At 48.5% G+C, this 15,193-nt stretch overlaps 1 protein-coding gene and 1 long non-coding RNA gene across 3 annotated transcripts in view; one reads left to right on the top strand and one right to left on the bottom strand.

The window, feature by feature from the left end:
• LOC113014774 (glutamate receptor ionotropic, kainate 5-like) overlaps positions 1-15,193 on the top strand; it is a 214,240-nt gene that overhangs the window by 136,635 nt on the left and 62,412 nt on the right. For both annotated transcript variants that reach the window (XM_026156512.2, XM_080296443.1), the window contains exons 3-4: positions 4,169-4,327; positions 15,116-15,193. The exon at positions 15,116-15,193 is cut by the window's right edge and continues 87 nt beyond it. In XM_026156512.2, coding sequence (XP_026012297.1) covers positions 4,219-4,327; positions 15,116-15,193 — 187 coding nt within the window. In that variant the 5' untranslated portion in view covers positions 4,169-4,218. The remainder of the gene's footprint in view (positions 1-4,168; positions 4,328-15,115) is intronic.
• Positions 13,466-15,193, bottom strand: part of LOC145423697 (uncharacterized) — a 2,168-nt gene continuing 440 nt past the window's right edge. The window contains exons 2-3 of the long non-coding RNA XR_013904751.1: positions 15,110-15,193; positions 13,466-14,864 (exon numbers count right to left, since the gene is read on the bottom strand). The exon at positions 15,110-15,193 is cut by the window's right edge and continues 125 nt beyond it. This is a non-coding gene — a long non-coding RNA (uncharacterized LOC145423697). The remainder of the gene's footprint in view (positions 14,865-15,109) is intronic.

Below are 15,193 nucleotides of genomic sequence, written 5' to 3'. Positions count from 1 at the left end.
TGAAGCTCCTGCGACCAATCCTTTAGTGGCCGGCATGTGCAGATCTTCCCAGCCAATAGAATAAGCAGAAAACACATATACAAACAGAACAGAAGCTTTTACAGAAATAAATATTTATATCATGGACGATAGTTAGAAAAACAGAGTACTGTACAGTTATTAATATTATATAATATTATTAATATTAATATTTTATATTGCTGATAAAAATGGCAAACCCAGGTTGTAGTGTGCAGACAAAGCAGGGTACTGGAAGGAGTTAGGAATATTTATAAAAAGTACAGATTGTGCATTTTACGAGGGCATGTGTTTAAAACGTTGTCAGGTTTGATATTTAACATCGGGTTCAGTCTCAGTGTTTCTGGGTCGAGTCTGTAGATGTTTGGCCTGTGAGCAGCTCGGATGGTGCTGATGGTGCTGGGGAGACAGAACTGAACTCATCAACACAGAGTGTGTGTGTGTGTGTGTGTGTGTGTGTGTGTGTGTGTGTGTGTGTTTCCTCCGACTCTGTTTCCTCCGACTCTGTTTCCTCTGACTCTGTTTCCTCTGACTGTTTCCTCTGACTCTGTTTCCTCTGACTCTGTTTCCTCCGACTCTGTTTCCTCTGACTCTGTTTCCTCCGACTCTGTTTCCTCCGACTCTGTTTCCTCCGACTCTGTTTCCTCTGACTGTTTCCTCTGACTCTGTTTCCTCTGACTCTGTTTCCTCTGACTCTGTTTCCTCTGACTCTGTTTCCTCTTTTCCTCTGACTCTGTTTCCTCCGAATCTGTTTCCTCTGACACTGTTTCCTCCGACTCTGTTTCCTCTGACACTGTTTCCTCCGACTCTGTTTCCTCTTTTCCTCTGACTCTGTTTCCTCCGACTCTGTTTCCTCTTTTCCTCTGACTCTGTTTCCTCCGAATCTGTTTCCTCTGACACTGTTTCCTCCAACTCTGTTTCCTCTGACTCTGTTTCCTCCGACTCTGTTTCCTCTGACTCTGTTTCCTCCGACTCTGTTTCCTCTGACTCTGTTTCCTCTGACTCTGTTTCCTCTGACTATGTTTCCTCCGACTCTGTTTCCTCTGACTCTGTTTCCTCCGACTCTGTTTCCTCTTTTCCTCCGACTCTGTTTCCTCTGACTCTGTTTCCTCTGACTCTGTTTCCTCTGACACTGTTTCCTCTGACACTGTTTCCTCCGACTCTGTTTCCTCTGACACTGTTTCCTCTGACTCTGTTTACTCTGACACTGTTTCCTCCGACTCTGTTTCCTCTGACACTGTTTCCTCTGACTCTGTTTCCTCTGACTATTTCCTCCGACTCTGTTTCCTCCGACTCTGTTTCCTCCGACTCTGTTTCCTCTGACTCTGTTTCCTCTGACTCTGTTTCCTCCGACTCTGTTTCCTCTGACTCTGTTTCCTCTGACTGTTTCCTCTGACTCTGTTTCCTCTGACTCTGTTTCCTCTGACTCTGTTTCCTCTTTTCCTCTGACTCTGTTTCCTCCGAATCTGTTTCCTCTGACACTGTTTCCTCCGACTCTGTTTCCTCTTTTCCTCTGACTCTGTTTCCTCCGACTCTGTTTCCTCTTTTCCTCTGACTCTGTTTCCTCCAAATCTGTTTCCTCTGACACTGTTTCCTCCGACTCTGTTTCCTCTGACTCTGTTTCCTCCGAATCTGTTTCCTCTGACACTGTTTCCTCCGACTCTGTTTCCTCTGACTCTGTTTCCTCCGACTCTGTTTCCTCTGACTCTGTTTCCTCTGACTCTGTTTCCTCTGACTCTGTTTCCTCTTTTCCTCTGACTCTGTTTCCTCCGAATCTGTTTCCTCTGACACTGTTTCCTCCGACTCTGTTTCCTCTTTTCCTCTGACTCTGTTTCCTCCGACTCTGTTTCCTCTTTTCCTCTGACTCTGTTTCCTCCGAATCTGTTTCCTCTGACACTGTTTCCTCCGACTCTGTTTCCTCTGACTCTGTTTCCTCCGAATCTGTTTCCTCTGACACTGTTTCCTCCAACTCTGTTTCCTCTGACACTGTTTCCTCCGACTCTGTTTCCTCTTTTCCTCTGACTCTGTTTCCTCCGACTCTGTTTCCTCTGACTCTGTTTCCTCCGACTCTGTTTCCTCTGACTCTGTTTCCTCCGACTCTGTTTTCTCTTTTCCTCTGACTCTGTTTCCTCCGAATCTGTTTCCTCTGACACTGTTTCCTCTGACACTGTTTCCTCTGACACTGTTTCCTCTGACACTGTTTCCTCTGACTCTGTTTACTCTGACACTGTTTCCTCCGACTCCGTTTCCTCTGACACTGTTTCCTCTGACTCTGTTTCCTCTGACTATTTCCTCCGACTCTGTTTCCTCCGACTCTGTTTCCTCCGACTCTGTTTCCTCTGACTCTGTTTCCTCTGACTCTGTTTCCTCCGACTCTGTTTCCTCTGACTCTGTTTCCTCTGACTGTTTCCTCTGACTCTGTTTCCTCTGACTCTGTTTCCTCTGACTCTGTTTCCTCTTTTCCTCTGACTCTGTTTCCTCCGAATCTGTTTCCTCTGACACTGTTTCCTCCGACTCTGTTTCCTCTTTTCCTCTGACTCTGTTTCCTCCGACTCTGTTTCCTCTTTTCCTCTGACTCTGTTTCCTCCGAATCTGTTTCCTCCGACTCTGTTTCCTCTGACTCTGTTTCCTCTGACTCTGTTTCCTCTGACTTTGTTTCCTCCGACTCTGTTTCCTCTGACTGTTTCCTCTGACTCTGTTTCCTCTGACTCTGTTTCCTCTGACTCTGTTTCCTCTGACTCTGTTTCCTCTTTTCCTCTGACTCTGTTTCCTCCGAATCTGTTTCCTCTGACACTGTTTCCTCCGACTCTGTTTCCTCTGACACTGTTTCCTCCGACTCTGTTTCCTCTTTTCCTCTGACTCTGTTTCCTCCGACTCTGTTTCCTCTTTTCCTCTGACTCTGTTTCCTCCGAATCTGTTTCCTCTGACACTGTTTCCTCTGACACTGTTTCCTCTGACACTGTTTCCTCTGACACTGTTTCCTCCGACTCTGTTTCCTCTGACACTGTTTCCTCTGACTCTGTTTACTCTGACACTGTTTCCTCCGACTCTGTTTCCTCTGACACTGTTTCCTCTGACTCTGTTTCCTCTGACTATTTCCTCCGACTCTGTTTCCTCCGACTCTGTTTCCTCCGACTCTGTTTCCTCTGACTCTGTTTCCTCTGACTCTGTTTCCTCCGACTCTGTTTCCTCTGACTCTGTTTCCTCTGACTGTTTCCTCTGACTCTGTTTCCTCTGACTCTGTTTCCTCCGACTTTGTTTCCTCCGACTCTGTTTCCTCTGACTCTGTTTCCTCTGACTCTGTTTCCTCTTTTCCTCTGACTCTGTTTCCTCCGACTCTGTTTCCTCTGACACTGTTTCCTCCGACTCTGTTTCCTCTTTTCCTCTGACTCTGTTTCCTCCGACTCTGTTTCCTCTTTTCCTCTGACTCTGTTTCCTCCGAATCTGTTTCCTCTGACACTGTTTCCTCCGACTCTGTTTCCTCTGACTCTGTTTCCTCCGAATCTGTTTCCTCTGACACTGTTTCCTCCGACTCTGTTTCCTCTGACTCTGTTTCCTCCGACTCTGTTTCCTCTGACTGTTTCCTCCGACTCTGTTTTCTCTGACTCTGTTTCCTCTGACTCTGTTTCCTCTGACTGTTTCCTCTGACTCTGTTTCCTCCGACTCTGTTTCCTCCGACTCTGTTTCCTCCGACTCTGTTTCCTCTGACACTGTTTCCTCCTACTCTGTTTCTTCTGACACTGTTTCCTCTGACTATTTCCTCTGACTCTGTTTCCTCTGACACTGTTTCCTCTGACTGTTTCCTCTGACTCTGTTTCCTCTGACACTGTTTCCTCTGACTGTTTCCTCCGACTCTGTTTTCTCTGACTCTGTTTCCTCTGACTGTTTCCTCCGACTCTGTTTTCTCTGACTCTGTTTCCTCCGACTCTGTTTCCTTTGACTCTGTTTCCTCTGATTATTTCTAAACTGCTGCCTCCCCGTTGAAGAGCAGCGTCCTCGGGGCCGTACAGCAGTGCAGGGGGCTGTAACTGTGTCAGTGTGGATGTGCTGTGCAACCGTCACATGCAGGATTTCCTGCTGAAGTCTGCTGCTGAACGTGTGAAACGTGTGAACTGAGTTGTTGGATCTCACCTGTCCTCCTGTCCTGCAGGTGGCGGTACAGGCAGCCAGCAGACCATTCTCCATGAGGAGCGGTGGAAGATGCCGGCTCTGCCAGCACTGCTGCTGTCGATTTACACCGTCGCCTCGCTGCTGACCATGGCGCCGCTCTCCTTCAGCCAGGCCAACACCCTCTCTGCCGTCCGCATGGGTGAGTGACGTCACGCGTGTTTGAATCCCACTTGCTCCGTCTCGGTGTGCACTGACCCCGACACTCCCACAGACAGATCCGTAAAAGTCTGCACTCACACATCCACCCGGCCTGAGTCTGAGTGTGCTGTACGTACAGCTGTATACAGGCCAGCATGTCACTGATTTATCACCTTATTTCATCCATAATGTATCTCAGCATCTTCACACACATGAGTATGAATGTGCTGTGTGTGTCTGTGCCATGTTGCTACTGTCACTGCTGTCTGTCCTGTTAAGCACAGAGAAAAGAAGTTCCTTGCATGTGCACTTCCATACGTGCTCAGCACAGCTGATTCTGATCCATGTGGATCTCAAAGCTGCTCTAACAGGACCGTCAGGCTCTGCTTTCACCTGCTGACAGGTGAAAGCAGAGGTTCCTCTCTGCTGTCCACCAAACAGGAGCTTTCGTCCAAACACTAAAAGTTTTTGCACCGTCGAGTCGAGCGGGACGTCAAGTGAGAGGACGTGCATGGGATTGGCTCTTAGTTAAAGTGAGCTCGCTGCACCTTCACTGTTCAGCCTGGTTCATTTACAGAACTCCACCCACTCCACACCATCAACGCTGGGTTTCATGACGGTCGGTCACATTTGGATTTCAGTTATGAAAACAAGATCGTGAACTTTCGCTGCACTCACTTCTTATCGGTGTTTATTGCTGGATGTGATGTGCACCTTTCTTTTGCAGGCTCACACTCACTGATCTCGAGCCACAAACAGAGCGAGATGTAAACGCTGCGACAGGTTTAACCTCGCATTTCAGTGACTCGGTAATTTTTGCGTGTTTAAGAAGCTGTAAATGGGAAATACTGCAGCTGCAGTCTGCTCAGAGAGAAATACTGGCAGACTGCAGGGAGCCAGTGTGTGACACATGAGTGAAAGAAATGAAGCAGCGGTATTTTCTGTGGGAACGAAACTCGAGCACGTGCATTGTGTTCGTTCTTTCCACAGAACGCGGTGAAGGATGAGCAGCATCTCCTCCGTGTGAGCGCTCCTCTGCTCTCGTTTCTCCTCTCGCCTCCCACCGCCGTCTGTTTGCCATCTTGATTCCTCTCGCACGATCCCTTTGCTGTGTTTGTCTTGTTACGAGCCCCTCGAGGCCTCCCTTTGTTCCCGCTCGCTCTGCGCATCTCCTCGTGTCCGTCCTGGGTTTCTTCATTTGTAAGGGAGAACTAAACCGAGAGGAAACTGGATCGGGGAGCGTCTCCGTGATCCACGGCGAGGCCCGGGCACCGCTCTGCTGTCAGCACCCCTCGCTGCTCGTCCCGCGGAGGAAGATTAACTCGAGTAACAGCAGAGACATAAAGCTGCAAGTGCGAGTTCAGCCGATAAGGATTTTCTCCCTGCTCATCTCTCACCCTCGAGTTCAAATCCCTGCTCCTTTTTTATCTCGCGGGGCTTCAACAAAACCAGCAGATGCCTAAACCGAGGTTACCATGGCAACCAAAGGTTCACCTTTCACTGTGTCACTGTTAATACCAGCTGACTGATGCGCACACACACTTATATCTGACACACACAAAAGGAAGCTCTCGTTTCCTTCTGGCCTGGAGTTCAGTAAAAGCAGCAAAAGCCTTGACCTTTGACCTGCAGATGCAGGTGTGGAGCCTCATTGGTCACTCTCTGGCTCCCAGACCACAGCTGAGCCTCGGCAGCCTGTCCTACATGACTACCTCACAGCGTGGATCGATACCGTGTCTTCAGGCTCGCCGTGTGCACACGAGTTTCAGAAAAGAGGTAAAGTTGCTGTTTTTCTCAGCACAGTTTTGTACTGATCAGCTGCCTTTGAGCAAAGCATTTCTCTGACCACTGCTTTTTAACTGGTAGCAAGAAAAGCCTGCGTACTGACAGAGCGTCACACGGTTTGTTTCTGACCATCTCAGGTGAGTGAATGTTTCCTTTCTGCTGCACTTCTCTCTTCAGCTGCTGGAAAATCTCATTCAGTTCCACTCCAACACTCCACTCTGTAACCAGATTTTCAGGGCTCCTGATTCTGTGGTCGGGAAATGAAAAGGAGCGCAGGAAAGTGTTTTGGTAATCCAAAGACTGAGCTCATGATGGCAAACCGTCAGCAGTCAAACGCATGCTCGGTTTGTCCTGCGACAGATGCTGGAGGCTGAAACATCAGCTGCGATGCTGAGAATCAGGCTGGGAACAGATCTGCGTCCTCTTACTCTGCACAGACGCACGCCGCTGTCAGGGACACGAGGAAAGGTTCACCATGGGAGAGACATAAAAACACGCCGTGTGTTTCCAAAAAATGAATGAGCTCACCTGAGGAGGAGGATGGGAGTGAAGAAGAGTCTGTACACGTCACGGGGCTCCGGATTTGTTTGGGATATTTCCTCGAACACATAAAAACAAAGTCTCCAAAGTTTCTATGTAGAGAGGGGGAAACCACTGTTTTACCATACTTTCATTTTAAAGAAAACTCCAGAAATAAAGGTTTTAAATGTGTTTGCTGTCCTGCAGCCACAGAGTACAGTCACAATACTGTGCTTCAGTGATTGATGTGATTATTTTCATGGTTTTGTGTTTTTATTGTCTGTGAGCAGCTGTTTCCTGACCTGAACACCACCCTGAGCACGAGGACGCTCTTCTAACACACGAAGGACATTTGCATCTGAGGGAAACGAGTTCATCTTTGATCTGTGCAAACAAACCTCAGTGAAAGTAATTACGAGCGCCGCGTTCCACAAACAGCAATCGCACCGCATGACTCTGCTCCGATTATCAATCAGATACGAGCCGATTCGTCGTCACGCAGAGAGACGACCCAGATGAGACGGAGACTGCGTCGGTAATTAGAGGAACTCTGACTTCGTGCTGCAGGTCTCCGACCGAGTCGCCACAGCAGCTCACGGGTCAATAAAGAGCTCCCGTCAATTATCGATCAGAGGAGAGGCGTCAACGTTATCACTGCAGTCAGAGAGCTGTTGGTTCAGATAGCAGCGCTTCACTGTAGATAAAGATGAAGCATCGACGGGCATCTGAAACACAGCCAGTTATTATGGCAAATAAAAGCGTGTTTAGTACCGTGGAAACGATCTCGCTGTTTGCTGGAGCGCTACAGCTCCACACGGTTGCTTTACATTAGCACCGTCTCATCGAGGATGTCCACCATCGTCCTCGGCTGTGTGACGGCTCCTTTTGTCTCACCTTAAGCATTTCAGCTTCTACAACTTGTTGTTTTAGTCAGCTGTTAGCATGCTCAAACTTCAGGTAATGTTAGCTGCTTTGGTTAGCGCGCCGTATCACGCAGACACAGAGTACCTGCTCATTGGTGCTCAGCAACATCCAATCATCTCGACTTTCACTCAACAAAACCAGAGTGCACGCTCTGTTAGTACAGTGACCTCACAGCGGTCACATGATGTCGTTACAAACTCTCCAACAGCCCAAACACGGCCCAGACGTCCAGCTCAGCTAGCAGATAGCTAGCAGCTCCAGCCGCCTCCCAGTCAAAGAGGCCACGCCCCTAATAATGCAAAACTATAAGCGCTGATGAAATGTACATTGGTGCTGTCCTCTAGTGGACATTGGTGGGACTGCAGCTTGTGGTGGGTTTCAGCATCCGCAGCTGTTCCTGGTGCGGAAGGACGACTTACAGCGTTTCATATTTAAACGAGCACGGAGATAAATCTAAGTGACATCATCATGCAGATAGTTCCTCCTCTCGCAGGATTGAGATCCGAGCGGGAAGCATAAATATTGCAGTGAAGGATTTTAACAATTCAGCAGCATCAGTGTCCTTCAGCTGCTGCTAAAGATTGCCATGAATTATTTCAGCCTGTGCTATCAGTCTTTCTGAAGCAATCATTAGCTTATGCTCATCATTAAATATCTGGAAACTACAGCGGCGCCGGTGTAAAAGGTAGTTTGTCACTGCAGATTTATTTTTGAAAAATGAACTCAAAGTACATTTTTCACACTTTGGGCAGCTCTTATTTCTTCACTTAAGGTGTCACTTTTTATTTAAAAGGCAAATGTCTCACTTTGAAGAGGAATCCAAGCTGAATATAAATGTTGTACCTTCAGCCAAAGACATGTCCGTCAGGTCTGTCTGACGTCCACACCTGGACAACATCCTGCTGACCTGGACAGCAGCGCGTGGACGTTCTTCCACAGAGAGCACAAACAGCTGAACTGTGCAGGAAAATGTGTGCTTTAAAAAACAGCTGCATCGATGCCTGGTTTGTAAGTTTGCTCACGTCCAAAGAAACAAACAGCTGTGAATTTCCTTTTAATGAAGAGACTGAATATTCACCAAGAATCCACAGACATTACACGAGAGTTATGAACTGATTTGCATGTGTGAATTACATTTCATTACAGAAACAGGAAGTCTCTGAAACCACGGGAGTCTCTCTCCTCTTTAGTCTTTATCAGAGCAGCTGTTTCCAGATATTCCCAGGCCTCCGTGCCTTTGTTTGATTTTCCTGTTTGGCCTTTGTGTTTCACTTTCTTGTCTTGCACTCGACGCAGTCTGTAAAATCCACAAACAGGACTGAAACGTAAAACCTTCACAGTTTATGTCACAGAAGCCTTCAGACCAGAAGGTGGTGTAGACTCTTCGGACCTGCGGGGTGAAGGGTCAGGCTTTCCTGCAGCTTGCATGAAGCTACTGTGAATCACAGCACTGGGAACGTGAGCATTTTGGATGCCGTAGAGTACTTTTCCCATGTCTGAGGCACATTTACACTCCCCTCCACATGAACACGAGTCTGTCAAACAAATTGATCTAAATCTGTCCAGGACCTGTCGGACTGTAATCACTGATAATCACCCTGCAGCCAAATCACCAGGTTTTTGAAAATCGATGGAGCCTGAGAGACAGAAATAACAGACGTCAGCTCGAACTCTTTGTTTGGCTCTGACAAGATCTTTTCTCCGGGGCTATTTTTCCCGCCACATCACAGCTCACTAAAGAAACCAAATTTTAAGCCACCAGGGTGGGAAAAGAATCGATATGTCGGTAGAAACACAAACCCACTCGGTGTATATTGAATAACGTGAGCGTCTTGTTTGCCACCAGAGGATCGCAGCAGTGCTGTGATCGGTTGTGTTGATTCTTCCTTCTGCCTTGTCTCGTCTGTCGACCTACCGCGGCCCCCGGAGTCCACGCTTCCGCACTCATATCAAATAATGTCAACTACACGGAGCTCAGAGGTGGGAAGTGACAAGAAAACCTATTTGTCAATTTTTAGTGAAGGTACACCACCTCCGGGGCTGAATAAGATCAGTCTGCAGAGCTCTTTTTGCCTCAATAAAAGGACTTTTACCGTCACGTCTCAGGTTAGACGAAACGCACAGCGTGGCGGCCTCGTTTCATAAATACAGGATGACGCCTGTGTACCGGCGGGCAGCAAGACGGGAGCGAAGGCGTTCCCGCACCGCCGGGGTAACGAGTGCAGTTGAAACAGCATAATTTGCTATTAAATCTGAGTGCGGCTCGGAGGTGGTGAACGAGGCTGTCAGGAAGTAATTCACAGAAAACACAGACGGGGAGCACAGAGAATACGTTCATCCCAAACGAACAAACGAGCACGTTACCCTGCATACACAACGCAGCACAGTGCTGACTGGTTCCTTCCATTCATTTCACTCTGAAAACGTGCGGAAAACAAATACTCTTTGACCTTTAACCTGGACCTGGCTGGAGTCGGCTTTGTTTTAGCCACATGCTAAACAGATAAATTCCCAGAAAGCACGTTTCAGTTCAGAGAAATGTTTTTCTGTGTCAAGCTGTGAGTGTAAAACGGTTATAAAAGGAGGCTGAGCATCGAGGCCGGGCTGTAACCCTGGACTTGGACCTCATTAGTCACATTAGCAGCTCCAGGAATGCTAATGTCAGCCTGTTGCTTCCATACTCGGATTAGGAATTTCCCTGATTACCTCCAATGGCAACAACAGGTCAGAAGTTATTGAACTCTTGGGCTTTTAGAAACACTCTGCTGTCTCTGCAGCTGACTTCTGATGCTCGACCTCGCCGAGGCCCGCGGGGTGAGCGGTGAGCGAGAGCAGCCTGTGTAATCAGGCTCATCCTCTGAACAGCGCCGCGCTCTGCTCTGCTACTCACAATATACAGGCACTTATCACACAATCACATGGCCCCAGTTTTACTTCTCTAATGCAATAAATGTTAAGAATAAGTGCCGTGGTTATGAAGTCTTATCTCTTGGTGATGAGGAGATGTGCCATAAAGTCAGAATCACCAGACGATAAGTTCTGGCTATGAGACGGTGAGCTGTGATTATCAGACAGTAAATCATAAGAATAATCTACAGAGTTGGGATTACAAGGTGATAAATCCTAATTAGAGATAATCGGTTGTAATCATGAGATGACAGTGACTCTGTGAGCGAGCAGATGTAAGAGCTCACGCTGAGGAGAAAGTGTGTGAATGTGAGTGAACCGCTCCCTCGCCTGCTTTAATCTTAATGACAATAATGATTCTGCTCATCTGCCTCACTGTGTGGGGAACCGCCAACGAGCCGAGAGCCGGACACGGCGACCGACGCTCGGAGCGCCTCGCACCCGGAGACACCCGGAGACACCCGGAGACACCCGGAGACACGGAACTGACTGCGCACCACACACAGTGTGTGTGTGTGTGGGGGGGGCACATACTGGGCAAACTCAGTGTCCGAGTGCTGCTGATGAAGAAGACGTGTCATCTTCATCTTCCCTCCCTCCAGCCCTCCGAGCTCAGCTCAGGCAGATCACCTGTCCAGCTAATGAGTGTGCGGTGAAGGCTGGACTTCCTGCCTGCTGCGCTGATCCGGAGTCTTCGACGCTGCGCTCACCTGCTCGCCTCATTGAAGCAGAACAGGTTATGTGCAACACGCCCCTGCAGGTGGGAGGAGGATGGCTGTTCCCATCAGAAGACGCTGCAGGTATTAGATCTATTAGGTATTAGGTCTTTAGATTTTCAGCTTCACGGTGTCGCCTCTAAGGCTCTAAGAAGATCGCACCGGTCAGCACGAACCATGTGGCTCTCTTCGTGTTCCCCGATAAATCGCCTCGAGAGCTGTTAATTATTTACGAAACACAAATCAAATCCAGGACAGGCTTCCTGCTCGTTACGGAGCCTCAGCAGCACTTTGATTTTTAATCTCTTTGTGTGGAACGGTGGATCACACTGCCATGAACCTCCTCGTCATCATCCCCCCGCACATGCTCAGACCATCTCAGCCCCTCTGAGCTGTCCCTTTGATGGACTCGGTCCTTGTTATCCTGAAACGGTGTTTAACCTGGAGAACACCGCCGTGTCGTGTGGTTTTCCCATCAGGCCTCAGCATCAGCGGTCTGCACCTCGGCGGCTCGTTCGCCCTCTGGACGTACAGTAAATGAGCGGATCACGGTGTCAACATTCCCATCTGTTTATGTGCACATCCTGCCCGCTCTCCTAACGCACGCCTGCTCAGGAGTCAGGTGGGAGGGCGCAGCAGGAATAAACGTGGCAGGTGTCACCGCACACAGCCGGCGACTGGGCTGTAGCAGGAAATAGAAAGGAAATAGCTCCTGTCAGTGCTGCAGCTTCCCTCGACTTCCTGTTGACAGGGACACGGATCAAATCTATTTTTTTCTGCATCGTCATGCGGTTGACGATGGGATGGTGCCGGTTATACCGAGGAGAAGGCAGCTGGGATCTGAGCGACGGCACACTCGATCACCTGGTGTCTTCAGGTGAAGAGAGGGTGGCTCTGCACAGAAGAGATGGAGGTGACAGCAGTCTGCTCTCAGGCTGTGTGACGTAGTCTGAGCCGCTGGAGAGACCAAGCAAGATCTGTGGACTCTTTACAAAATGTTGGCTCATCTGTATCGGTCAGCCTGTGGAAGCCAGACACTGGTGTTTGCATCTGTATGGCGGGTAAAAAAAAGATGGCGGCACGCACAACAGCTCGTGGCTCTCTCTCTTTTCTTGCTTCGTTGTGCTAACTGGACTCTGGTCTTCATTTAGAACTTCCCATAACAGATGACTTTAGCCACACTCACAGCATGGCTGCCATCTAACCGCTGGGATGAAACCCGTGGAACCAGCTTCCAGTTTGGGTTCAGGAGACAGACACTATCTCTACTTTCAAGATTAGGCTTCAAACTTTCCTTTTTGCTAAAGCATATAGTTAGGGCTGGACCAGGTGACCCTGAATCCTCCCTTAGTTATGCTGCAATAGATGTAGGCTGCCGGGGATTCCCATGATGCACTGGGGGTTTCTTCTTCACTCACTATGTATTAACAGACCTCTCTGCATTGAATCATATCTGTTATTAACCTCTGTCTCTCTTCCACAGCATGTCTTTATCCTGTCTTCCTTCTCTCACCCCAACCAATCACAGCAGATGGCCCCGCCCCTCCCTGAGCCTGGTTCTGCCAGAGGTTTCTTCCTGTTAAAAGGGAGTTCTTCCTTCCCACTGTTGCCAAAGTGCTCATAGGGGGTCATATGATTGTTGGGTTTTCTCTGTATCTATTATTGTAGGGTCTACCTTACTATACTGTTGTTGTGATTTGGAGCTGTATAAATAAAACTGAATTGAATGATGCTGTGGACGGAGGAGGCAGGGAGGCTGCAGAGGGGATTGGATTACACTCACTCAGGCCTCCCTCACCTGCGCAGGACCCCCGACTCAGAACTGGAGTTATTACCTGCTGGACGTCACTGTGCTGTGACTGCTGTGTCATGATAATAACTGAGACCGCCATCTGCAAATTCCCTCATAGTTTAAACTTTAAACAGAATAAGTAAAGCTAATGTCTATGAGGGCTGATGTCAATAAAGAGCAGAAGCATTGCTGTAAACATGTTTATCGCTGCTGTACAATATTAACACAGGGGTCTGCGGGGGCCGACTCACTATTGCCTCTGCTGGAAGTGAGAGGAACTGCAGTTTTGCTGCTTGGTTAGCATGACTGAAGCTGACATCAGCACTTAAAGACCACTGCAGAGTTAACCAGCTCAGACTCTGAGCCTCTGAGCTCTGACGTGGACTGAAGCGCAGCGTGCATGTCCAAGAATGAAGAGGACATTTGTTTATCTACAGGGCAGCGACCTGATAACCTCACTGTCAGGTTAGAAAGCGTTCATGAGGAGAACAGAGTGTGACATCTAAACCCAGTGATCATTTATTTCCTCTCTTTCTTTACAGAGAACTCGGCAACAATTCTGCATGCAGACGACCAAATCTGAAAATTGCAACAGCAGATACGTTCCAAAGGAAATCTAATTGGATTATTCTTTTCTATTAGCATTTGGAGAAAACATTGCTCATTAATATCCTGTTGCCAGTGTGCTGATGCTGAATCTGTCGTGTTCCCCTTTTACCAAAATATCCTAGCCCGCTGCACCGTCTCCTCTCCAATCATTTCCCGCACCGTGTAAATGTTTTCCTCATTATCAGCAGTTTTATGAAAGCCTCTGAGCCCCACCATCCACCCCGGGCACCTTTTGCACTCAGACACAGTTCCTACATGTGAGGCTTCATTCTCTCAGTCCTAAGCTGTTCCTCTGAGCACAACCAGGACAGTTTATGGGCAGCGACGTCAGCAGAGCAGTGGCTTCAGAGCTAATGGTGCAGCTAGAGACAGTCAACAATGGGACCCAGTGTGTAATCCAGAGAGACTGAAATAGAAGCTGTTGAGAGATTTGACTGGTGGTACTTGTATCATTGACATACAGGCTTCCCCCTGAACAGCCGAGTATAGTCCTGACTGTCAGAATGTAAGCTCATATTTGGTGCTGTAGTTGTCCTTCCGCGTCAGAAAAGAAAAAACCTTCCAGCTCGCATCAAAAACTGGCCGAGGAGACCTCAGGCTGAATGTTAGAGGAGAGAGAGGAATGAAGATGAAGTGGCAGAGAGTGTCCTCAGAGGGGGGAGGCTGAAGGAGAAGGGAACGGAGGTGATGAGGAGGGCTTGGCTCGGGTTGGGTGTTTTAGAGAAATGTTTGGATTTTGTAAAAAGGAAACATTTGTGATGAACACTCTCTTTAAGAAGAGGGAGGAGCAGGGTGGAGGTGATGGATGAGGAAGGTGCGCGCAGGTAGGCCACATATTATGCAGAAGGTGGAATCTGAAAAATAGGAGGCTGTGAGGTGGTGTCGTGGTAGTCTGCAGGATGACGTTAGACATCACGAAGAGGAAGTAAGTGAAGGCGAGGAGGAAATGTTGGAAGATGAAGCATGTTGCTCAGAGTTCAGGGAGAAGATGAGTTGGGCTGTGGGAGGCAGGAAGAGCTAAGGCATGACTGGAAGTCCAGCTCAGACCACCAAGAAGGTGTTTGATGTATCCTCTGTCAATCAGGGGGACAGCTCAGAATCAGAGCGGCTGAGATGGTCTGAGCATGTGCGGAGGAGGAGGGGTGGATATGATGGAGCTGCTAGACAGGAGGAGACGAGAAGACCTCAGAGGAGGTTGATGGATGTAGTGAAGGAGGACATGCAGAGGGTGGGGTGACAGAGGAGGATGCTGGGATAGGAGGAGGCAGGTGATCTGCTTTGGTGAGCTGAAAGAACAAGAACAAGTTAATCAGCCATTGATTTCAAATTACAATTAATTTCTACAGATTGTGAACAAAGATGAGTCCTCTGAGGGGCCAATCAGAGCTCAGACATGTAAATAAAACTTTGTCCTGGCCCAGCTGCACGCAGCTGTTCTGCTCGCTCCAGCGGACCTGCTGTCTCTGCAGCGTATCGTTCCATCAGCATGAATAAAAGCTCTGTTTAAAAGCCTCTGTCTCTCTTTATCTACCTCCAGCGGCCATTTTGGATGACCAGTCTGTGTGTGGTCGCGGTGAACGTCTGGCGCTGGCTCTGGCGAGGGAGAATATCAACA

Source organism: Astatotilapia calliptera, chromosome 22, assembly GCF_964374335.1.
Source record: "Astatotilapia calliptera chromosome 22, fAstCal68.1, whole genome shotgun sequence".
Taxonomy (NCBI): Eukaryota; Metazoa; Chordata; class Actinopteri; order Cichliformes; family Cichlidae; genus Astatotilapia; species Astatotilapia calliptera.
The sequence above is the reverse complement of the archived record's forward strand: the minus strand, read 5'-3'. Positions and strand labels throughout refer to the sequence as shown.